At 37.8% G+C, this 27069-nt stretch overlaps 1 protein-coding gene across 3 annotated transcripts in view; it reads right to left on the reverse strand.

Moving 5' to 3' along the window:
• Positions 1–27069, reverse strand: part of FHIT (fragile histidine triad diadenosine triphosphatase) — a 640545-nt gene that overhangs the window by 429059 nt on the left and 184417 nt on the right. For all 3 annotated transcript variants that reach the window (XM_068154236.1, XM_068154237.1, XM_068154238.1), the window contains one exon: positions 23060–23181. In XM_068154236.1, coding sequence (XP_068010337.1) covers positions 23060–23159 — 100 coding nt within the window. In that variant the 5' untranslated portion in view covers positions 23160–23181. The remainder of the gene's footprint in view (positions 1–23059; positions 23182–27069) is intronic.

Raw genomic sequence — 27069 nt, forward strand, 5'->3', positions numbered from 1 at the left:
GATGCAGGTTTATTCATATGTTCCCCTAATAAAGGACCTAATAGGTTAACAGAATTTTAATTAGTAATTTTTATTAATAAATATTTTTTATAGAAAAGAATCCCATATCTCAATGAGAAGATGAAAGAACAGAGGGAAGAAAGATTAATTAATAGGTTAGAAATGTTACTGTAATTGTCGGGTCTGCTATGCCCAGGTTATAAGCCTTAGGAAAAAGCCATTTGTGAACCAAATGCAGCTATAACACTATGGCCATTACAAACTATAATTATTTTTATTTGGTTGCCCACTGGTTGGAAGAATTGCCATTCAGAACAAAACTGCAGCTTCTTGCTAGAAGCAGTCCATCAGAATTCTTGGATTACAGCAAACTCATACAAGACATTATTATCTATACAGCCACAGCCAGAAGATGTCAGGGAATCAATTCATATAACATGCCAGCTTAATAAAATCTGCATACAAAATTTATGAGTACAGTAATATTCCTTTATATCGCTAGTTATTAATGGTCAATTTAATGAATATCTACAGCTGAAGTGCCTTGGTTCTGTATGATATTTTAATCATCTTCAGCCATGTATTTAAATGCATTTCATTTTATAGCCACCAGCTCCTTACAGATAAGGCAGCCTTTACATTTGCATGGAGACATTTGAGGTAGCTACTAATTCTGTCTTTATGCTGTTATTGATTCCCTTAAAATTTACTACATCAGGAAGAGAGCTGCACATGCCTTTACACCACTACTTGTTTTAAAGACCAAACTAGATTTAAAAAGGTGTTTATAATCATTCTAATGTTTCTTTATATCTAGATTGCTGGAAATGTAGCATTCTCTTCACACAAGGGAAGAAGTCGAATTCAAATGCCAGTATCTCTAAGATGAAGCTGTGTTCTCCTTCTTCCATATTTACATCAAAATGATGGACTTGTTAAAAGCTTGGCTTTATTCTATTTTAATGAAGGTATTATTCAAAAGTTCATTTTGTTATTTATGTATTGGAACAAACAGTTATGAATATAAATAGTCTTGCAATAGGTATCTGAAACTTCTATTTGTACACATGGGAGGGCAGGAAGGCAAACTAAAAATGAGTCCTAAAAGATTTTCTTTATTATACAGGAAAACAGTATCTTTCACATCAAAGCTATGTTTTTTTCAATTGGATTAACTATAAAACACCTCAGAATCCCTACAGGACAGCAGAAAAGACTGAGACTTCAGGACCAGACACAGCAGGCATAGCTTTACTAAAGAATTCCAGCTGCTGAAATCTAACGGCCTTAAAAACATAGGTTTTGTTTATGGTCACTGAATTCTGAAGCTGAAAGTGACAAGATCTATTTGGCTCTATCATATGCATCTCTATTATCTTCCTGGGATATGAACTCTTTTGAAATAGCATACCAACCCAAAAGAAAACAAAAATGATATTGTGATCTCATTCTAATCAAGCTTAAGCTTTTACTAACCTTAAAAGGAGCACGTCATCCATAAGCAGATTTTCTGAGAAACTTACTTTCTACTGGGAAATTCATGTCCCACTTGTAAGTGTACATAACCTTAACAACTATGGAAATAAATGTGTTTTTAACACCTGAATTACAAAGTTCCTGCTGAACATGTGGCCTGACTAATAATATCTACAAATAAAATTGATGAGATCCAATTTTTCAGTATTCCTAAGGTTGGAAGGGACCTCAAAGATCATCAAGTCCAACCTGTCGCCACAGACCTCATGACTAGAGTAGAGAGGACACTACTGCCCACTGCAGACTTGAACTCACGACCATTCCCATTAAGGGTCTGATGCGCTACCAACTGAGCCACCTGAGGGGGTTTATGCTACTATTTTTTTGAGGCAAGTAAGTAATCATAAAATGAGGATATTCTTTTCACTTGTCATTTGTTTAGCATGTATACCCAAAAGAAAATGAGTTAAGAGACTGCAAAAAGATAAAGGACATCACATAGGACACATGGCCATGAAAGGTCTTCAAGTAAAGTGTACAGCAAATGTATACTCCTATAGAAAACCTAAGTCACTTGGACTTGTGAGAATGAAAAACTGAATCTAAATGTCATGCTCATTTTCTACACCATTACTCAGTTTCTCTTATCATTCATTTTGAGCTAAATATAAATCTTTTCACCCTTACAAAATTTAGATCTACTCCTATTACTCTAACAGCCCACAAAGCTGTTTCTACCTCAGTATATGTTATCAATACAGGTAATTGTAATTCATATAAATATTAATTTTAATCCATTTCAATTTTCCCTACTGCATCAAGCAAAGTAACATATTGGACTAAAGCAACAAACTAACTTGTTAATGGAATCAGCTAAATGACATGATATTGTACTAGTGTTCAAACATAAAGCATGTGAAAAACAATACCAGGAATAGCTGAATATCTGAATTAACATTCTCAGACAGTTATCTTTTAAGCTCTAGTGTGATTACAACCTTATATACATATCATTAAAATATTTCAAAGACTTCAGGAGAATTATTATTCTTAATTAGGAACACACTTTCTTAATTTCTATATCATTAATGACACTATAAACGAAGTGGTTTATGAGCAGTGGAAATGATGAAGAAAAAGATAAAACCAAAACACCTAAACTACAACACAGACTTAAACTGTTTTCCTGTGGATTGATGCCTTCAGGAGTCAGTTTAGTGTGATTTCTCTACTGCCTAAAGAAAGGAAAGACCCTATAAAATCTTCACTACAGGACACCATTAGTATCTTTCCTGCACTCTGCTGCCTGCTTACATTTGACATGTCTGCCTGCTTCTTTTAAGTTTAGTCAAAACTGATATTCACACTTAGGAAACCAGTTGAACCTCTGAAACAGTAACGTACTGTCCTCATGCATAAATCAAAACTTTTATGTTGAATAAGCTACAAATTTATAAGCAAAGGCAGTAATATCCAATAAGGTATTTTTATCATAATTATTTTAAACCTTAAAATTGTGTTCTTTTTATACAACTACAACATCAGCTCTCACAAATTTGACTCCAGCAAGCTGGATTACATAACCTCAGTGCAAGCAGTAGGAAAGGCTTAAATTAATAAGGACTATCCATAACACTACACAAAAGTCAAGTTAGCATCACCTTTACTGCTCTTTTGGGTTTGTTTTATTCTGCTCAGTGAGATTTGTGCAATTAGATAACAGAAGGCGATTTTCAAAATCACGTATGAATCGCTCAGCCTAGGGCTCTGACCTGCAGTTTGCTAGTGCAGGTTTTTCTTCTGGAACTGCTTTCCAAGCCATGGATCTCTCTTTTCAGGGCAACACACTATGCATATGTGCACAAGACAGCTTGCAAGCATTTGATAAACACTGTTGCTGTTCTGCTACCTTTGCTGTAGATGCAGCTCCCTGGGTATGTAAGGGATTGCCCAACCAACTGCTAGAGGACTGAACTGATCAACCGTTAAAGTTTTGGAATTGTATTCCAGTATTTTAAAAATAAATTGATTAAAAAAAGAAAAAGAGGTGGCAGCAATAACATCTCTCTTCCCCGTTGCCAGACTTTCGTAATTGGCAAAGGGTTACATCTCATCATCTTTTGCATAGTCAAGGATAGGCTACTTCTCAGCTCCCTGGTAAAAGCACATACTTCAAACCACACACACCATGTTTAAGCTTTCCATTTACTGCTTGAGCAGTCATTTGACAAGCTGTGAAGTGGGAGTTCTAGTGAGATTAAAAACCTGTTGACTGAGGTAGAAACTCAGAGCAGCAGGGAGCAAAATAAGATTCAGAAGTTTTTTAACACCTTGAAAACATCATACTGCAAATCACCTAGCCTTCTATTAGCCCATTCAAGCACATATACCTTGCACAGGGACCCAAGAGAACACATGCTTCCCCATAAATTCCAAGGCTGCCAACTTAAGCTTGATTTTAGGACTTACAAATCAGGATGAGAAGGTAAATTTGATCACTGGGATTGTGGCTTATGCTTAATATACAAATCAAGAAGCACTCCAAATTACTGTGGACATACCTATAGGGAAGAAAAAAGAAGGGGAATAAGAGAGACACTTGAGCTGATGCTCTACAGAGTTCAAAAGAAGTTAGAGAAATCACCAGTGAAGAAAGGCAAAAGCCAATCTTACTAAACTCTATGCTTTATGTGGCTAAACTCTGTGAGTACTTGCACAGGGAAATAATTTTGGTATCTTCAGATGCAATGTATTTACCTAAGTGCCTACAGGATTCAGGATGAACCAGGAGATTCATATACCATGGTTCATCATGGCTTTTTCAAAGCACCGAACCAATTATGCTAGGAAGCAAGAAGAGAAATCTATCCCTGACTAAAGCTATAAACATCTCCCATATAAATCAAAGCCAAGGGACAATCCCATCTCAGCATAAAGGTGTGTGACCCTACAGCATGACATGCATTTCTGCACCACTTTCCTCTTCACTGTGTTTGCCCCTGGCCACACCACACTGACACCACTGTCCTATCTATACACAACTTCTTAGTAATAAAAGCCCATTTGTAATCCAAACATACATCTCAGGACCTCCTCCAATCCCATGGAAACCCTAAGAATTTGAGAAAACTGGCTCTCAAGGAAATAATTTTAAGCTTCATCCTGTTTCCTCTGTGAACACAGGAGTTGATCCTTCAGCCACTTCTTAAGAATGCCACCTTCCACTGACAAGAGCAGTGCAGAATGGATCTGCAGCTGAGGGCCTCAAAATCATCTTTGAGCAAGACTTAGATCCAACAGAAAGCATGTCATAAAACAGTGTTAGTCTTTGTCCTGATAGGCAAAGTTCTTTTTCACATCTTATTCATGTCTCAGGTGTAAGACCTTAATTATCCAAATCAGCACAAGTTACTCATCATCTATTTCTGCAGGCTGTAACTCCACAAACTGCATAAGTGTATGCACAGCTTTAGGCATCTGGAGGGCCTGTCTGAAAGCATATAGTAGTTCCTGACTGAGACCATCAACTTTCTCTGGATTTAAGTGAAGGAAAAATACCTAGTTGAGATTTCAGTTTAAAAGTCTCAGCAGTGACCTCTTGGAAGAAAATTCTGAACTCTGCATTTAGGCTTCTGAGAACAGAGGGTGAAATTGCAGTTCTGCTGCAAACAGCCTGGACAGTAGTTTTTCTTTCTGCTGATGAAAAATGTCAACCAGAAAACTGTGATTATTGATATATTCTTATGCTGCAAAACCCTGCAATCTAAAGATGCTTTCAATATTTAGCAGAAGTAAAAGCAGAAGTTAAAGTATTATCTCTAGTAGTTACTCTTTGACACTTAAAACATGACCTGACCTACTTAAAATACCTTTTCTGATATTATTGACATTTGTTTAACCTATAACATTAATTCTTTGTAGCTCAATAAATCTGAGTATCTTCCCCCTGTATCAAGAGATTGGCACTGACAAAGAAAGTCAATCTGTGGCCCACACACAAATTATAGCTTTCCATTAGATTTGCCATTTCACCTGAATAATTCCTGATAATCATGAATAATGATGTTATTTGACATTCTAATGATACCAGGCTGTGCAACTTCAATCCATCAGTCACTGTCAGGAAGGTCAAATATTTGTATTCCATTACATTATGCAGAGTTCATTAAACAGTTAAATGACATTATACACCTTAATTATACTTCCAAATGAAACTAGCACATATCGTTTAGATTTTAGAGTCTATGTGATGCATCTACATTTAAAAGGAGGATCAGGGGTATGAATATTCATTCTCAACAATGAAATATATTGAAACTTCACACAATAGTTTTCCAGCTCTATCAACTCCTGGTGTAAAGGTAAGTTTACTTTCTACACCCAAGCACAATGTTCTTCACAGCCCAAGAAAGCCTGTCATGTTTTCTACTGTGTTGCTATGGATTACCACTTACTGATCCTAACAAGGGCTCAAATACAGAGACATAACTGATATAGGAAACCAATTATGGACTAGAGCTATCTGTACACAAGACAAGAATATAATATTTATGTAGGAAAACAGGCAGGTATGAAGAGAAATTTTGTTGTCAGCAATGTTTTGAATTGTTGCTTTCAAGAATAAAATCTATCCCAACTCAAAAACTATTCTGCATCAAAACTGTCATAAGAAAACAGGAGGAAGCATATTCAATTATGGCATTCAAAGAGTACTACTTTATTAATACCTAATATTTTAACATGTCAATCTCACCTCAGGTTATCAGTGTAAATATTTACTAACTACTAGGGCAAGCAATCTAAAAGACTTGTTTTGCATGAATAGAGGTTTTGTTTATTCTCCATCCCATCAAACATATTTTCCTCAGGAAAAACACCACCACCAACAACAACAAACAAACAAAAAACCCCAAACAATATGGGCTTCTAAGATGGTCATTAAGTATCCATCAGAAGCTATATATTGATTTAAGCAGACTTTAAGAAAGTCTTTGTGATTGTACTGAGAATTTCTACTCCACTACGATCTTATGAGATGCACATAACAGGCAGACAAATGCAAAGATTAATCCAAGGGAAAATACATTTTAAATCCACAAAAAGTACAAGTGGGGACAAGACCTCTGTTAGATTAATGTAGTTTACCATCTTTAAAAAGGATCATTAAAATGCAGCTTTTTTTCTCAGCTACAAATTGTCTGCTTCCTAAACCAGTCTAATATTAATAGACCAAACCCAACCTTTTTATCAGATCCTCTTTAATTCATTACAGCATTTTTCATACAGGAAAAGCAGCAAATCCATTAGATTAGAGCAGACAACTAGGTGTGTTCTTCAGTTCTGTTAGCTACCTTGAATCACTGATGGGCAATGTGATTTCAAGCAATCAAAATCAATTCAATTATGCATGAAACTGGAGAAAACTGCAACCAAACACCACAGGAAAAGGAGAAAAAAAAAAGGATATCCCTTCTTCCCACCAGAACTTGTTGCAGTGGATTGACAGCCTGAGTTGGAAGAATTCACATGTGGAAGTCAGATTTGAAAGGTCAGTTCAAAAAAAGCAACTAATGTTTGCTTATTCTTAAAACTTTTTGTTCTTTTTTTAACCTTAGCAAAATTTCAAGAATTCTGTTGAATGTGACCTGAGTAAATAAGAGGGTTTCCTTCCCCATATTAGCTTAGCCTCACTTGTAAGGTTATGTATGTTGGCACCTCTCATTTACAGAAGTAGAGTTGAAACAACCAAACCAATACAGTTTTGGAGGGCGAAAAAAATAAATAAAAATCAGACATTAATTGGATCAGCAACTGCCACCATATAGACCTAGACAATGCAAAATGTTTATTTAAGTGCAAATATCTTCCTTTCACTATGCTATCTGCCTTTGTTTTCTGAAGAATTGGGGGAAAAAGTGCTGCTTGCCTTCAGATTACTTCTTTTGCTGTCCTAAATTTCTCACAGCTGCCAAAAGGTATCGGAGGGAACTAATAAATAAACAATAACCACCTTCTGGTTTGGGAGTTTTTCTGTATTGTTTCCATAGCTCCAGTAAAAGAAACTTTTGAGTTATTGGAAACCACTTCCACGTGTCCATTATTTGGGTTTTTTCTATATTCCAAAGTGAGCTGCACTGTTGTCTGCATAGTCAAACCCAATTAATTGCTTTTCTATTTCCTTTTGTCAGTGCCACATGCACCATCACATCCTAGTTACCAAATTCTATGCACACTGAAGGCCAGGCTTTGGGCACCAGCTTTTAGCAGAAGAGATTCAAGGCACTGAAAAAAAAATAAAGGCATATAATGCTACATTCTCAGCATTCAGTGTGGCTAACACAACTAATGCCTAGGATTGTAACAAAAAGGTCATGGCTGCCTTTTACTTTTCTATGGAATGAATGTTTTTTCAGCTCAGCCTCCAACTGAATCTGCACAGGAAGTTTTAGAGTTAAATTAAGCCTTTAAAAAAAAAAAATACCAAAAACAAACACCATTTTCAGGCTAACATTTTTGCATCAAGAGTCGCAAAACAAGTAATATCATAAGATGAAACATGCCTCTGAAATCCATCTTAAACTTCACTAATTGGGCAAATTGAATTGCTTTCAGTATATGCAGCACACTTATGCTTCCCTTTACTTAAAGGGAATACAGACAATCCAGTAGTAACTAAGGTAATGATATTTAATTACTCCGTGTGAATGGCAGTTTTTCAAGGTTTATCACTGTATTGCATATATGTTTATATTAGAAGTAATTTTGGAAGTTTTCCATTTCATTATTATACTGAACAAAGCAGGACTGTCATGAAATGGAATTACAAAGTCACAAAGGACCTTCTTAAACAGATATTCAGAATTCTGTGGTTCTGGCAGCAGAGGCTTCGCAGAGTGCAGCAGCTCGACTGACAGTGAACAAAAATTAGATTCAAGATTAAGAATGACTTTAGATTCATATAAATCTGCCGGCTTTCATTGCACTCCAGTACTGTGGGACAAGGAACCCTCGGCCCTACAACAGTAGGTCAGCCAAATACTCACTGTCTCTTGTGAGAAAGAGAGAACACATGATTATACCTCCACATGGCTTCTCTTTTCTGTCCAGTATTTGTATTGGCATTTTTAGGTTTGAAATTAAGCACTTGTAAATATTTCTTTTTAAAGGACATATGTTACAAATTATCTGGATTCCAACTGGAAAACGTTCTCAAATTCCTCAGGTCTAAGAGTATTTTACACTATCTTTGTGGGTAGAAATGGACAACCGCCTGTGACTACTGACCAACTGGTGCGGCATAAAACACAAGAATACACGCCTTGCTTAAGAAGGACAAATAGTGATTGCAAGTTAATGAAAGTGCTGCCTTCACACCTGCAAGTGGAAACAATTATCACAGGAATCACAATTTCAGCAATGGCTTTGATAATCTGAGACACCAAACATGCACAGATTAAAAACCTTAACCACCATTTTCCCCTTGGACTCAGCTCTGGTGAGGCCACACCTCGAGTAATGTGTTCAGTTTTGGGCACCTTGATAGAGAGATGCGGAGGTGCAGGAGTGAGTGCAGAGGAGGGCAACAAAGCTGGAGAAGGGCCTGAAAAATAAATCTTATGACTGAAGGAGCTGGGGCTGTTCTCAAGGTGCAACAGGGGAAGTTTAGGCTCAAGGTCAGGAGAAAGTTCTTCACAGAAGTAATTGGCCTCTGGAATGTGCGGCCCAGGGAAGTGGTGGAGTCACTGTGTGTGGAGGAGTTCAAAAAAAGATTGGATGTGGCACTTGGAGCCATGGTTTAGTTGTCAGGTGTTAGGTAATAGGTTGGACCTTGATCTCTGAGGTCTTTTCCAACCTGGTTGATTCTGTGAAAAGAGAAGCCTGAGGGAAGACCTCATTGGTGTCTACAACTACCTGAAAGGATGCTATAGAAAGGCTGGTGCTGGTCTCTTCTCACAGGTAGTAAGTGATAGAACAAGAGGAAACAGCCTCAAGCTGTGACTGGGTAGGTTTAGACTGGACAGCAGGGAAAAAAAAAATTCCATGGAAAGAATGGTCAGGCATTGTAATGTGCTGCCCAGGGAGCTGGTTGAGTCACCAACCCTGGGTGTGGTTTAAAGGTAGCTTGGATGTGGTGCTTGAGGATATTGTTTAGGGCTGAACCTTAGAGTGTGGGGTTATTGGTTGGATTTGGTGATCCTAAGGGTCGTCTTCAACATGAATGTTTCTATGATTCTGTGATTTTAAACAGCCACATGAATTAGAAACATAATTAGAAAAGTCATTATTTTTCTCCAGAAGTCTACAGGGATAAGTAGTATATGATGTCTCTGTGACAACTGATGATAATATCTTGACAATAAAGCAAAAAGATTTTATAATAACTATGTATCCTTAAGTTGTACAGTAAATGGGCACAGCAAACACTTCAGGTCTACAACAGTTGACAATTTTTCTTACAAAGATTAAAAAGTTTCAAAAGGGAAAGGGAAGTAATGAGATAGAACATAGTTACTGCTGCTGAATCCTCTGACAGATCAGATGACAATTCTGATTCAGCTTTCATTATTTGAAAAGACAAATAGAACCTCTCTCTGTGACTTTTCAGTTGTGACAAAACACAATAATCAAATCATATTATCTTCTTTACTCTGGTATCTTGTAGGCAATATAAAATGGTCCCCTACGGACAACACTAACTGAAGAACAGTTAATTCATCCAGGTACAATCAATGTGACAGAAAAGATCAGGGAGGATCTCAGCCAAAGCTGGACAGCAAAACATTGCCTTTCACCTGACAGCTCCATTGCCCCTACCCATGTTGGAAAGAATGGAGAAGTACCTCAAAACCAGTAACTGTTTTGAATATAAGAAGTGCAACAGCAATCCAACCACTGCACAGAACAGGACCTTGCATATTTATTTTTTTCCTCCTTTATTTGGCAGTGCCAGGCTCTTTGTATCCATTTCATATCAAAACAACTCATTCTTACACATCCTGTTATTTCATTCGGGGGGGGCGGAATCAAACCACATTACATTTCCAAATATGTCCTACATGCAATTCTTCACATTCTGAACTAAGGCAGCTTTAGCAGGCTCTCTAGTTTTAGCAGTCAGTGTTACAAATTATCCTCTACTCTGCAAGCACATATATGAATAAGGAGAAGAATCCATGGGCTTCTAAGAGACCAATGAACGTCACAAAAAATTATCACCAACTGATACAAAGAATCCACACTACATATCAGGGTTAGACTAAAACAAACAATGCTGCTGTGAATGCCATATAAATGAGGCTGAGTTTTCTTGTTTAAGGCTGACCCCGATTCTCACTAAGGATTTGGATTAAGTGGATTCACATATACAGCAAAAAACCACAACTCCATAATCTTATCTTGACATTGCGTCCCCACAGTTTAAAAATGGGTCAAACAACTTTCAGATTTGTATATATCACTCTGTGATTCTATAAATAGATAATGTTATAAAAACAATCACCACAAGAGAGAACTCAACACGCAGGTGAAAGAGCACAGCGTAGACACAGACCTGCACACAGTGCTACAGCCCCTTGCTCCCTACACGCAACTTATTATTTCCACACAAAGCATCTTTAGAGGCTAACCTCAGCCTGATCCACTTTCTAACAAATACCATTTGATTGGTACTCTCTCTGATGCTTCAGTTAGAATAAAATCTGCAGCAACTCCATTTTTGTTAATGACTATAACTGAACTAAAACATTTCCTCCAACTTTTAACCGTGTAAAACCCAATAAAATTAAGCAATAAATGACTAGTGTCTCTAAATGATAAAAACCAAGCTAGATGTTATAAGCATTAAGGAAAGCAGTTAAATTTAATTCAAAATTTTCTCCTTTTTTGTTCTTTCAGCTGAATACATAAACGCTCTTGTAAGCTGTTTCTGGGTGCTTGCTCTCTGAAAACACCTCTTTGCATCAGATCCTTGCATTTAATACCTAACCTCCATGTAAGAAACAGGTTTACACACATTCAAAATATATAATTGAATACTTATGACGTATTTATAAGCAAGTAATAATTGATATTAAATGCACTGCATTTTATTTCCATGAGGAAATGGAGCGAAAAAAAAAGAGATACTTCCACTGTCTGCTAAGCTAAAATAATGCTAGCAAAATACTGTGCTAAGTCAGCAATGATCCATTAATGTCACTGTTTTCAGATTAAACTAAAAACACAATTACACAACTCCACAATATTTTTGTGATTAACTTCCTTCAGGTCAAATTCAGATATTTGTTTTAAAGACAGTCAACTACAACTTACTTTTTTTTTTTTTAACATTGATAAGTTCATAGTAGGGAAACATAAATCGAGCAGAGATGGCATTAGCACCCTTCCACATGACTGGATACTAATTAGGTGGCTTCTTTTTTTAAGTGTTCCTACTATCTAAGAAGGGTAGCAATTCCACATTCTATATTAATTCAAAAGTACTGCAGAAAAAAAACCAACACCACCACCACATTAAAGGCCCTCTTACAATGCTCTGCTAGCTCCTCTGCAACTTTATGTAAGCAGCCATGTTTTTCACTAAAACTTAAGGAGAATGATTTGAAAAGTCCACTGATCCCATTTCAAAGTGCTGTCATGTTTTCACAATTAGACTCTGGGTTTCATCTCAGCCAGCAACGCCATTTGCTCATGAACAATATTTTTTCCTCAACTTCATCCTCAGAGTATGAATGAAATGAACTATGCACCAAAGGAGCTAGGTTCTATTCCAACTGAATCATCATTAACAAAACTGGGCGTGAGAAAGTGTTCCTGTAATGTACGCTTACAGTAACTCAACTGCAATGCCTCAATTCTGGAGACATGAATTTCTATAACATAACACAAATAGATAATCTGTCTCATATTTTTTTTTTTCTGAAAACAAAATTCTACCAAGGAGTGACAGAAAAATAAAGCACCACACAATGGCACATTTGTTAAACACGTTCATAAATAGTTACATTTCTACCTGAGGAGAGCAAATCCTTTCATTCAACCACATGAAGTTCAGAGCAGACTGCATAAAGAGATGAATTTCTAAACTCACCTATTTCTAAATTCATCTATTTAAACTCATATTCATTGCATATAATTTCCAGTTTTCTGCAAGCAGCAGCAATGAGGGTCATCTCAATGCAATTCCCAATTATTAACTGATAAAAATAATAAATCCTGAACTAAGAGAAGTTAGGTTTAGGCAGCTTCTGTAGAGAGGTCACTCATCTGAATGCAGTATGACATTAAACTGAAGAGTATTGTACAACATGAACATCTGCTGAAGAAAGCTTGCTCTGTTTAGGTTTTGATCAGAAACAGTAGAAGTCAGCAGGTTACAGGAACAGCAAGATGTAAAATACACTAACAAATGAATAGCAGACTATACACACTTGTTCAGCTTCAGAAACCTTGACACAATATGACTGATAAAGAAAAATACCTGATTCAATGAATTATGCACTCCATTTCCTACTGTAGCCTCAATTTACAAGAAAGCCTCCATTGTCTGCTATGTTCACATCTAACTTTACACAAGACAACTTATTAAAACACAATTTACTCAATTACCTTGCTCAGAGAAGGTGCTTGACCCTCAGCTGAAGCTCTGCAAAGCAATTATAGGGCCACTTGGAATCACTGTCTTTGATAGTCTCCCCTGCCAGTTTCAAGTTGCAGAAGAAAGCTTTTCCTAAGCAAACAAAGGAGCAAAGTGAGCAGCTTTGGGCACACGGCAACGTGGGAGTCACTGTGTGTGCTACCTTCCTGAGCAGGCAGCAGAGGAAAGCACACCTCTGGGTATGAGTTAACTGTGCTGCAGGGATGGAGAGGAGGAAAGGGGGAGGGAAGGACTTTGCCCTGCCTGAAAGACAACAGATGCCAAAAGGGGGAATCCCAAGGGAGTTAGGGCCTTGCACCTCAAAAATCAATCATTTTGGATAGGAATCCAGATATCTAGTACTGCTTCAGAGTAAAACATCTGTATTCAAAATCATTCCTTTTGTGAACAGTTTTCCTTAAGTTGCATCTGAAGAAATCTGTGTCAGTGACTGGACTCTGTTCAGACCTCTGCATCTGCATTCACTGGGGGAATATAGTAAATTTGATTTACCCTCAAAAGTTGAACATCTACACCAGATATTCTGGTATCATTTATCACTCTTTATGCCCTGTACATGGTATGTTGATGAGAGGAAGCAGCCTCAAACGGCAGCAGGGGAGGGTCAGATTATAGATTAGAAGAATAATCTTTGCTGAGAGGGTTATCAAACATTGGATATGATCCCCAGGGTTCAATTCCCATCATTGGAGGTATTTAGAAGACACAGAGATGTGGTGCTAACAGACACAATTTTGTATCAAACTTGGTATAGTTAGACAATGATTAGACTTGATGACATCAAAAATAATTTCTAACTAAAATGATTCTATGATTCCATGCTCTTTTTTTCCCTTCCTCATGGTGGGAGGTTGTAGTGGTTTTGTCTGGGAAAGAGTTACACATTTCTTTATAGTAGGGCTATATGTCATGCTGAAAATAGCTCTGATAACACACTTGTGTTACTGATGAGCAGTGTAAAGGCCTTTTCTGCTTTTCACCAGCAAGTAAGCCAGGGGTACACAAGGAGTTGGGAAGCAGCACAGCTGTGACAGCAGAATCCAACTGATCAAAAGGATATTCCAGACCATAGGAAATCATGCACACCATCTAAAGCTCAAGGAATAAGGAAGGGGAGAGAAGGTCAGACTGGTAGTGTTTGTCTTCCCAAGCCATAGTTACACATGATGGAGTCTGACTTTCTAGGAAATGGTCTTCTGATTGGAAGCATTGGATGAATTCCTTGTTCTTGTGCACACAGCTTTTGCTGTGTCCATTAAACTGTTCTTTATGTTCACTCATAAGTTTTCCTCACTTTCACCCTCCCCCCCGACCCAATCCCACCAAGGGGAGCAGCCATGTGGGACTTAGCTATTGACTGCTGTTAAACACCGACAGAGATCCTTTAAATACAAGGACTACAAGATGATTACTTGTGAGATTATGAAATATCTTAATATTATGGTACACCAAAGAATATTAATGTTGGCTTCAAATTAAAAATACCTTATATTAGGCTCCTCACAGCAAACAGAAGAGATGAGAGTTTAGCATTCTATCACTGGATTTTGTCTTAGGAGATGCAGTAAGAAATTCTCTTAAAAACATGTACATGAAGAAAACCCATAGCTGTATTACACTGAAGAGCACAAAATATTCCAATATGCTAGAAACAATAAGCAATAAATGAAATTTCCAATTGACTTTCCAGCAAATCTATTTTCATTAGAAATGGAGATTTTTGCATGTACTGCATTACTTATGGTAATTGTGTGACATCTATTATGAATAACCATGTATTCCAATCATCTCTTTTAATTATATTCTGCCATAAAAGCAAACCATGCAATACCTTGCCTAGACTCAGTTAACTGTGTGTGTGCTGCAGATCACATTTTGTCATCTACACTCAGGACAGAAGGTCCTAGACATGTACAGACTGTAATGGGAATGGCTTGTAACTGTCAGCTCCTTCATTAGCCAGAAACTACTTAAAAGAATAATAAAAGCTGAATGTAAACCCAGTTATTCACTGAGGAACTAAGGAAAAAATATCTTTTTATGCCTCTTTTTTTATAAAGTTCATGGTAATTGGTACCTGAATGCAAAGCACATGGCTACCTACTAGCAATGCAGGTACTTACATTTTCTGTAGTGTCAAAATTGCAATGGCAGCAAATGTCTCCTTTGTTATCTATTGTTCATTTATGGCTGTTGAGTTTAGGTTTACTGATGTGATAAAAAGGATAAAATTACAGGTCTGTCCAATAACCACACCAATTACAAATTTGTTCTCTACTAGACTAGAAAATAACTGCTGGACTGAATGTATTTATTATTTATGAACAGGACTGCATGCTTTTTAAACAAGAACGCAAATTATTGTGTTAATCCTCACGAGAAACAGTCATTTTATCTCTTCTGAACCCTACCTCAGTTTCTCTGCCACTTTTTATACAAGGGTCTGCTGCCTTCATTTTGCTTCCTTCTAAATAGCTTTGCTTTCCTAACTTTTAAATTTGATTCTTCCAGCTCTCTAGAATGAGGCTTTTCTCACTAAACATTTAGTCAGGTTTATTGCCATGCTAAAACACAACTGGGTAAACTTTTTTTTCCAGGCATCTCTGTCACTCCAAAGACAGAACCCTCAAAGTAAATTTACCTTAGTCACTATAAAGGTATAGCTGAAAGCCAATGTGGAATTGTTATCACGCTTCAGAAATTCCTGAGGGTAAACATGACAAAACCTGAAAGGTTGTTGTAGCCAGGAAGGGGTTGATCTCTTCTCCCAGGCAACCAGCACCAGAACAAGGGGACACAGTCTCAAGCTGTGCCAGGGGAGGTTTAGACTCGAGGTGAGGAGAAAGTTCTTCACTGAGCGAGTCATTCGCCATTGGAATGTGCTGCCCAGGGAGGTGGTGGAGTCACCATCCCTGGAGGTGTTCAACAGGAGATTGGACGTGGCACTTGTTGCCATGGTGTAGTCATGAGGTCTGTGGTGACAGGTTGGACTCAATGATCCTTGAGGTCTCTTCCAACCTTGGTGATACTGTGATACTGTAAAACAGGAGGCTGTAACTATCCTGACATACAGTGAAATAATTTTAAATAAGAATCTGAATTAATTTTTCTTTCAACCCTCAAAAAAATAATCTTCTTTCATATAAAACAGTCTCAACAATTATGTCATAGAAACCATAAGAGACAGTAGGCAGCCTCTATGAAGTTAATCTCCTATAGAAATATCACTCAGATGATCTAAAATGTGAATATTCTACATTTTTTCATGATAGTAAAAACAGGCTTTCCACACCGTTCTTCACTTTATGGGCATGATGTAACTATGCTGAATAGATGTTACAATGGTGAGACTAGGTTTTAAAAAATTTTCTGCATGTCCTTGGAGCTTCTAAGGACAAGCAGTTCCACTTCAAGAGAACATACATTAGTAACATACCTTTAAAACTGTACAGCGAGTGCCCTTGTAGTGCACAACACAGTAGAGAGGTTCAATGTATAACATGGTTTTAAGCCATTTAGAAGTTCTAAATGAAGATGCTGAACAGGTGAATAAAAGGCATTAGATGAAAACAGAACTGGATTTTTCTTGGATGGATTTCAGCATGTGTTAGCAATGTAGCCAAAAAATTTAATTGCACAGGTCCAGTCTATTATGACATCCACCTTCTGAGCCCATTTTCCAGAGATCACAATAGTCTCTGCACAGCTAAGTATGAAGGTCAGTTGAACACATCATTAACAAGAGACTGCTCCATGGCATTTGGTAAGATGCACCAGGGTCCCACCTCCAAGAGACCTCCTCTCCCAGATGCAGCCTCTGAGACAGATTTTTCAATACTTCTTCCAGAGCAGGCTGTGCTACAGCATGAGAAATTCTGTATCACCAATCTGCTGAATGCATGTAATGAAAAATTCAACCGGTAACTTTGTTCACAAATCAGCAAAAAACATACTCTTGATTTAATGATCTCCATTTTTAGTTTCCATTTAAAATAGTGGCACAAAGCATTTAGAATGGGATTTCATCAACACCATCATATTACAACAATGCAAACAGAAAAGGTACATCCTTATGGTGAAGTACCTTCTGCTTCAACACTGAGCACCTTTCAAGCAAGACAAGATTTGAAGGGAAAGTATTTTTATCAGACCAAATAATACAGTTGAACTCCACCTCCACAAATAAGACAGACAAGCTTTCGTACACAGAGCCCTGAATCCATTATCTTCAGAAGAAGCATTTCTTAATGCAAGTCAAACGCCATCCCTTTGTTTGTAGACTGCAAACAAAATGACTCCAGCCCTGAGATAATTAACTGGCCTCTCTATCACCACTAAATTCAAGTGGTTCGCATACACAGAGCAGAGCAGACATTCTTTGAGCTGTTTGAGAAGAACCTTTTCCCAGAAGGTAGTTTGAGAATACAGTGAAGCTGATCTACTGGCTTGCTGCTGCCAAGGGTGCAGTCCCACTCCACATCCTCTGCACAGCATAGTTTAATTTAGTTAGAAATGATTAAGCATAGGAACTGCTTTTCTTACTGTCATCTGTGCAAGTAAACATTATGGCATTAATAAGTTATATTTGAGGGATCATGACTGCTCATATAAGGAAGAGACGTACTACAGCTTTATTTAGGATCTGAGAAGGAAAGGAAACAAAACAAAACCAATTTGGGGACTTTCCACTGATTCTCAACAGCTTTGGTCAGATATCTCAAAAAGGATGTACTAAATTCTGACCAGACAAAGTCTGAATCTCTTCTATATTCCTGATAAAGAAATATATTCTACACTTTACCCACCCACCCCCATTTTCATACTAGGGCCATCACTTTTGTACGTTCCTCTCATGCAGGATATCTTTTCTATACCAGTAAAGGTACTTCATCCTGCTTCTTGTATTGTTGTCTTCTAGCGTTACTAGACACTTGGAGAAATTCAGACAAGTAGTTCACTCCTAGTATCAAATATTTCCTGTCCCCATGCGATTCCCTTGCTCTCTCCAGCATCATGTAGGTTACAAAGTCTTTACCAACCCCTTTATTCTTAGGTCTTTTCTAAGGAACTAGAAAGAGCATGACTACTCCTTAGCATTGTGCTAAAGCAAACTAATAATAATAGAAATGCATATGAGGCTTCTGTTACAAGCACTAAAGAGTATTTTACCACAGGGTTTAATATGTATAACATGTAGTTGTAAAAGTGCAGTGTAGATTATTGCAATATGTAAATGCAAATTTATATATTCTGCAATATAATTGAATTTTATTCTCCAAATCTGAGCTTTATGGAAAATATTAACACTTTTTTAGGCTAAACCCCATAAAATTCATAATTATGTGACATAAACACAGATGTGATAAATGCACAGTGCACAAACTGACTAAATCACAATAAGGAGCAGCTCTGTAACTTTATGAAGAATTAAAATTTCATATGCATGCTAAACACCATGGTTTTAAACTAAACTTGGGAGAGAAAACTGCTGCTCTTTCCACAGCCAGTGTGCCATCTTCAATGGAAATTCTCTCAGGACTGTAATTGAATTGAAAGTTACTTTTAGAACATGTAACGAACAATGCTACTCAAAAATATTATCTCTTTTTAACTGCAAATATTTTAGCTTTTCTAAAAAGGCATGTTGGCAATATTGTGACAACACAGAATATGCCAGTCTCAAGGAATATAGCAATCCTGACAGCAGACAAGAGGGAAGCTCAGAGAAATCCTACAGCAAAGCTGATGTTACTCTTACATTGCACGACCCTGGATCCTGTCCCACTCCTGCAACAGACACAGAACAATTACACTGCAGCAGCTTAGGGTGTTATCAAGTCTTTGAAGGAGCATCTGGTTCAGCTAATGCTTCCTCCACTCATTAATAAAAGGAACAAGCTCACAGTACAGCACATGGTCTCAGCAACAAATAATAACCATTAACTTCACATAGGGATGAAGTTGCCAGAAAAGTATCACATGCTTTGGGTAGTTATATATGGCTTATTCCACACAACCAGAATATTTTCTGGTGGGAAACACTAGATCTCTATGGAAATAGCAATATCAAACAGTCCAGCAAAATCCAGTATATAACAGTCCAAAAGTGTCTCTTTTGTTTCCTTTTAAATCTTTTCATAGACAAGATGAAGAGTTCCCGTACCGTGTTTATTCTAATTCACCAGACACACATACACCCACTGAAGGTGTCAAACTGTCCACCAGAAATTTCCATAAGATTGCGTGGTCCTGATAACCCTCAGCTCACTGTTCCCAGCTGGAAAGTCTGTTCTTCTTAATAACCAATTCAATAGACTGCTGAAAAATGCTTTGTATAATATATTAGTGCCATAGATCTGATGTTTGTCTCTGTCATTACCTATTGCATTCAAATCAATTTACATATGTTGCTGTGTTCCTTTTCTGATAGTTCTTATAGCATCCTGAACACAAATCCAAAGATCAATACCTTGTCTACTGGGGGAAAAAAAAATAAGACATAACAAATGAATAATTTTATTTATAATAAAAAGTCTTAGACCCCAAATGGATTCTACTAATGTTCAAACTCATTTTTCATGTTTAGCATTAGCTGAAAGCAAGTACACTGCACAATGGGAAAGGCAGCGGTAAAAATACTTCATATTTACTGAAGATATGAGTAAAACCATGTAAAGCTATGGCATATGGCTGAGAAAGCAGCAATAAAATGCCAGGTCATTCACAAAGTACTTGTTACCATATTAGAGAGCAGAAGTCCATGTCAAAGAGTGGATGAATTTTGTTTACAAAGACACTACTGTTCTGCTCTGAACTACAGAAGCAGCAAGGCTCTGAATGAAGTAATTTAAGTAAGAAGATAATTATAAGTTTAGCTCGTGCTGGTTGCAGGAGCTGTTTCCATTTGTCATGTACTTTTTGTGTGACAGAAGCAATGCATTTACTGACAATAGACACATCCCTGCACTATTCCAGTTATTGAATGACTCCCTCCTCTAAAACAACACAGTTGTTCACGGGAGCCACAAATTACTTCTTTCACAATTATTCTTTGCAGAGCAGCAAGCTAACAGAATTTACAGGAAACAGGGACTCTATTTTTCATAGAGAACTGTACTGGTACCTGTATAGGCATACACATCACAGCAAGCTTACAGAATAACCAGCTCCTCTCCTCCCCACTCCCAGGCTAACTGCTAAAATGTGCATTTCATACAGTATTGCCAACCAAGCTCTTGGCTCCACAGCAATTCACAGGCATTAGAAAGACAGAATCATATAATTTCTGTACAAAACAGAAAAACAACATAAAATACACTCCAAAAAAATCCAACATCTCATCAGTCAAGACTGTCCCAGATATCAAGTGCCTGGACACTGAAAGAAGACAAGAGGGGCAGAAAGGGCAAGGAAGCCACATCTTCCTCTTTGAATTACATGCAAGAACAGAGAAGGTATGCACTCCTTAGTCATGGGAGTTGAATGACTAGATGTCTTCAGACAGAGATCAGACACTTTGAACCTTAGCCATTTTCCTATTAGGTGACAGCAATAGGACTGGATGTCCTGAGGCAAACATGCAATAATCCTGCACATGGACCATGAGTAGCCCTCCCCCTCCATTTGGTTGTGCCAACAAAAGTGAATGACTTTGTCACTACTTTCTAACATATGCAGAAATTTAGCTTGCACAGTAGAGATTCCCATCTAATGTCAGATATCCCTCACTCAACAGTAAGATACCAGTTATTTCCTAATTCAAGAATCTGCAATAATCACTCAAAGGGATCCTATTACAAACAGGTTCTTGAGTCCATGAAATACAATGTGCCTATTAGAAGTTGAGTGCTGGGGAAAATGAGGCAGCTCTCTCCAGGAACTGGGCAACTCTTTCCTTACTATGAACACTATGTTCTTGCTATTCCTACTCTTGGTTACTATTAACACAGTTTGACTTTCAGCTGTCAAGCTGAATTCACAGGACTGGCAGCTGAAAATAAACAAACCAAAAACTTTGTGGAGTTTTAACTGAGCCAGCATGCTTTGGCACTGCTCACATCACTAACTGAACTCCACAAGACTATTTTGACTGATTTTATTCCAGAGCATAGCTTTATTTTTAAACTATTACAGCAAATTCACAAGTCCAATCCTATGTTCAGTTTCAAGATTGAATTTCAACCTTACTAGTTAATTAAAGCCACCACCTGGAGTGAGCTGGCTTTCAAACTGATTTCCTTTGTCTCTCTAATTCACATACATTAATATTTTATTTTCCACTGAAAAAAAAAGAAGGAAAAGAAATGTCACAATTGTGCCAAAGACAAGGCAGATAAAATTATTGCAATAAAACAAAGAAAATACACTTGTTACTGCCAGATCTCAAGATGAATGCTCATTACACAGACATTTTAAAGGCTTACAATTGCAAAATGCTCTCCTTTACATACTGTAGTCTAGCCTTCACATCAAGATCCTTTATAATTTTTTCTTATTGTAATGAGAAAGGGAAAGGGTTGGGGTTTTATTACCTGAACGTTCATTCAACGGAGAAACAAAGACTACATCATACAGTACAACACATGAGCTATTAAAACAATGTGACACTGTAAAATATGCTGCAATACTCATTATGGGATAACAAAGCTAAATCTGAGCATATAAATCTATCTGCCAAACAGTCAGAAATAACTACATAGCTAGAGTTTATAATCTTTAACTATTTAAGAAGGAAAGAAGCTTGTAATAATTTTTATAGGCTTCTTAAATTGTCATTACCAGGTGCTCACAAAACATTAAAACAAGTATCTTTCATCTGAAATAACTCAGATAACTCTTCTTTATTTGTGACAGATGCAGTTGTTCACTTAACTGATTAATTGGGGAAAACAAAACAAAACAAAATTAAAAAACTAGCAGAACTTAAAATAAAACAAGCCTAACCCACCAAAAAAAACCCAAATCACAACCAAACCCAACTCAAACATTAACCATTGTTTTTGAAACTTCCATTTAACACTATTTGCCCTCTGATCTGGACAGTGTATGTACCAACACACTGTGAAGGCATTTATAGGCTCAGTGTAGAACTACAGAAAACTAAGAAAGTTTTCAATAGACACCTGATGACTTTTCTTGTTCTTCTCCCAAAACATTCAGCCATTGCCTGAGTTGCTGCTAACATTTTACCACAGATTTTCATGGAAGTGGTCACTCGAGTATTCTGAAAAGTTCTATCTCCAACCACTGAAATCAACACAATTTACACAGCAGAAGGGTTTTGACTGGAAAATAATACGCACTGAATAGGTACATTCAGTATCTTGCAGAATCAAGTTCCTATACAGTTTCTAAACTGAGAATTTTACTTACAACGTGGAGCTTCACTTTTCTTTGGGAAATATGTGCACTATACAGATGGTTTATTTAATCCATTCCTACCTAAATTAATCAAAGCAATCTGTCAAACAAACAAACCAACCCTAAGAAGAGTCTTCATACAGAATTCTGCTGCCATTTGACAAATCATGAACGTTTAAGCAAGAGAAGTTGAAAATCCTCCATGAAGAAGTTACCACAGCTATAAATAAGTGACATTATTACAAGAGAAGAAGGATGTGCTATTTAGCATAAAATGAAATTTAAACAGTAGCACCTCAGGTACATTTTAAAATGCTTTGAGTAGCACCTGGTTGTTTATACATCTTCTGTGGTGAAAAGGTCAATAGAAATTCACCTCTAAGGTCACGGTTGCTAAGCAACCATTTTCAGCAGTTCTGCAACACTGATCAAGCGTATTACGTTCCACTGCCTTGTTGCGGAATAAACCCCCATAGCATCCTACCTGGCCTTTGAAGCGCACCAACCTCATCCTGCCTTTCCCGAGAGCGCTGGCACCCATGCTCCAGGCACTGCTCAAAAGGATACGGCCTGGGACCACTGGCTTCCGGTTCACGAGAGCAAAGGAGAGCTCAGTCTTCAGGAAGACCACAGAGGGCTTGATGAGGTGCTGCCCAAATCTCAGCATGACAAATGAGAATCTTCAAGGTCTGAAACAGAAAACAGTTAAAATAATGAATCATAGAATTGTTAGGGTTGGAAGGGACCTCAAGGACCATCTAGTTCCAAACCCCCTGCCATGGGCAGGGACACCTCACACTAGATCAGGTTGCTCACAGCCACATCCAGCCTGGCCTCAAAAAAACCCAGGAGTGGGGCTTCTACCACCCCCCTGGGCAACCTGTTCCAGTGTCTCACCACCCTCATGGTGAAGAGCTTCCTAACATCCAATCTGAATCTACCCATTTCTAGTTTTGTTCCATTCCCCCTAGTCCCATCACTACCTGACCCCCTAAAAAGAGTCCCTCACCAGCTTTCCTGTAGGCCCCCTTTAAGATACTGCAAGGCCACAGTTAGGGCTCCTCAGAGCCTTCTCTTCTCCAGACTGAATAGCTCCAACTCCCTCTGTCTGTCCTCATAGCAGAGGTGCTCCAGCCCTCTTATCACCCTTGTGGCCCTTCTCTGGACATGTTCCAGCACATCCAGATCCTTCCAGTAATAGGGCATGAAGGGATTGACTGTGGCTTTCCAAGCAACAGCAATAAGACAACCAAAATGCCTGGGCAGCTTCTGAAAGAAAGTGCCCCCTGCTCACCGAGGCATTTGGTGTTTGGGAAAGGTTGGCAAGCCTAAAACTATCACTTCTACGTGGTGGTGGTGGAAAAGGTTACTTTCCAAAGCAAAAATTGTACATTCTTTTTCTCATCATCTTGGCAGGGCTACAAAATCTTAGACAGTTTCTTCCTCAAATTTTCATTTGCTCTGTATTGTATACATTTGGGTAATAAGTGCTTGGAGATGCAGAAATAGTATTTGATATATACCCTTTACCCCAATTCAGATCAATGCATAAAGGACTGCAAAATAAAGAAACTACATTTTAAATATCAGTTTCTCCACTAAACATTTCAGTTGAAGAAATGCTGTCAAATTAAGGAAAGCATATTATTTTCCATCCATGCTTTCTAGTTCAGGCAACTGAATATAAAGGCAGTCGATATTTGTGTGCAACATTACTTATTACACAGAGAAGGCCAAAGACTTTTCATTCACAAAAATTTTTTACTGATAAGGATGAAAATCCTCCTTAAATAACTAAGGCACAATCCTAAGAGTGTCTATTTTAGGTCTTTAAGCCCTAGAGTATTTAATTCAATCAGAAATATCCAAGGTGCTGCAGGGTAAAATATGAAGTAATGAAGAATTTCATGTGACAATACTTTAGACACATTGAAAGCATTAAACTAACATTACCTTGCTTGAAGTAAGTGACTCATCAGAAAACTCAGTTTTACAAGTCACTTCAAATGGGGAAGTCTTTTGCTGCAGTCTACTGGTTTCACTCAGACACAAGCTTGGTTCTTGATCTAAAAGATTTATTCTAATTTAAGGTCCTTGTATCTACTCCTAGAAGAAGTACATACAGCAACCCCTTCTAAGTGTACACAGCTTTAAACTGTCTTTGAGGAGTGTTGGTCTTTAGAAGGAAGTTCTGTGCTTTTCAGTTTTTGATTCCACAAAACAACTTAACTACATTAAACTAAGGGTAGCAGATGCACCTAGCCAGGCTTTTACACCAGAAAAAAACAACATGTATAAAACTTAGAGTAAAATACAGTAACCAATCACAGGACTACACATTCAAGCAAAAGACATTCAAGAGGCATCAAGTCTCATTTTATATTTGAAAAATCACAGATGAAAGGAAGTGCTTGAGCAGAAGATATTAACCATCTACTAGAAGAATGGCTTACAGTAGAAACACCAGCTATTTCGTCTTGATGTCTGGAAAAGAAACCAAATGAAAAACCCTATTAGGATCTTCAATAAATCTTCCTCCTTTCTCTTAAGCATCAACCACCATCTGCTAAGGTTTCTCATTCTGATTAAACATGGAAGAATATTTTTAGATAATATGATAAAGAGACATGGTTCTCTTTGCAATGGAGAAAATGATTCCATAAAGGAGCACTACACATTAAATAGCCAGGACTACCATGGAGTGATGAAACTGCAAGCTAATATGTTCAGTAGATAGAAAATCAAATGTACCACCACATCCACCATTGATGATCAGACAGCTGGAGCTTCTCTATTATGAGGACAGGCTGAGAGAGTTGAGGTTGTTCAGTCTGGAGGAGAGAAGGCTCCAAGGAGACCTTATGAGGTCTTCCAATACCTGAAGGGGGCCTATAAGAAAGTTGGTGAGGGACTTTTTTCAGGTGTCAGGTGGTAATAAGAATAGGGGGAATGGACCCAAGCTAGAGGATAGTAGATTTAGATTAGACACGAGGAAGAAGTTCTTCACCACTAGGGGGGTGAGACACTGGAACAAGTTGCCCAAAGAGATGGTAGAAGCCCCATCCCTGGAAGTTATTAAGGCCAAGCTGGATGTATGTCGTTCTGGGCAACCTGGTCTAGCAGAAAGTGTCCCTTCCCATGGCAGTAGGGTTGGAACCAGATGATCCTTGAGGTCCCTTCCAAACCTGTCAATTCTGTGATTCTGGGATCTAGCAATACTAATGAAAAAAAATCAAAGTACTACCAATCATTTCTTGTTCTCTCTTCTAGACTACTGATAATTAGAAGCACTGTACAAATACATAGAACAGACTTAAACACAGAAGCAAGGATTTCAAACAACAGATGCCGATTTTGAAGTCTGATAAATTGAAATTCAATTTAAGGAGACAGAGAACCTGAGATATTGGTAATCTGTAGAAGTTGTTCTCTGGGCATTTATTGCCATAAGCCAAAAAAAAAAAAAAAAAGATAAAAAGCCACAGGACACAGGATGAATTTGGTGATCTTGGAAATACAGCCTGGATCACATGTTTCAACAGCTGAGACTCCAGGAAGGCTGGAAATTGGTGACCTGTGTTTTTCTATTCTATCTGTCTGAAATTACTAGGAGCTCCTGTGAGCCCTGTCAGTCTAATGGTGACTCTTAAACTCACTGTTTAAAATAACCAAATCCCACTCTGTAGTGTTTGTTTTGAAATTCACAGTATCACAGTATAACTTAGGTTGGAAAGGACCTCGAGGATCATCGAGTCCAACCTATCAACACAGACCCCATGACTAGACCATGGCACCAAGTGCCATGTCCAATCTCCTCTTGAACACCTCCAGGGACGATGACTCAACCACCTCCCTGGGCAACCCGTTCCAATGACGAATGACTCGCTCGGTGAAGAATTTCCGCCTCACCTCAAGTCTAAACCTCCCCTGGCGCAGTTTGAGACTGCTTGAGGTTGTAGAATAGAACAAATATTGACTCACACAAGAACCCAAGTTAAATTGGTGTTAAATTCACATTAAGAGCAAGAGCATCCCCAAGCATAAAGTTTCACTAAACCAAAAGATCACTACAGGTAGTGGATTTGGGACAGACAGACACCATACCAGCAGCTTGATGTTCAAATAAAAATGTTTTTTATTGCTTAAGAAATTCAATATGAAGATCTTTTCTCCTAATTTAAATATGTAAATACCCTGAATATTCAGCCATGTACCTAAGTATCCTACTATACTACGATCCATGCAACAAAAATATATTTCCCCCCTTTTAATTCTGAGGGTTTGGAATTCTATTAGGCTTCATAGCAGACTATTAATCTGGTCTTAAGACCTCTATTGAACATCTACTTAGAAGAGATGCTAAATTCATGGCAAATCCTGAGTGTTCAGTATCTCAAAATGGGAAGAGCTAGTACCACAAAGCAGTGGGTAGAATCTACCAGAATGATGGAATGGAGCCAAAATTCCAAAACTGACATCTGGGTTTACCTGAAGTCAAAGTAGGTACTGCTCCAGTAGGGAAGTGACAGAATTCCACGGGCCCAAAAATTCCTTCACCACTGGAAATCAAGGCTGTG

This window comes from Melanerpes formicivorus, unplaced genomic scaffold, assembly GCF_026170545.1.
Source record: "Melanerpes formicivorus ecotype bairdi unplaced genomic scaffold, bMelFor1.0.p_v2 SCAF_28, whole genome shotgun sequence".
Classification (NCBI taxonomy): domain Eukaryota; kingdom Metazoa; phylum Chordata; class Aves; order Piciformes; family Picidae; genus Melanerpes; species Melanerpes formicivorus.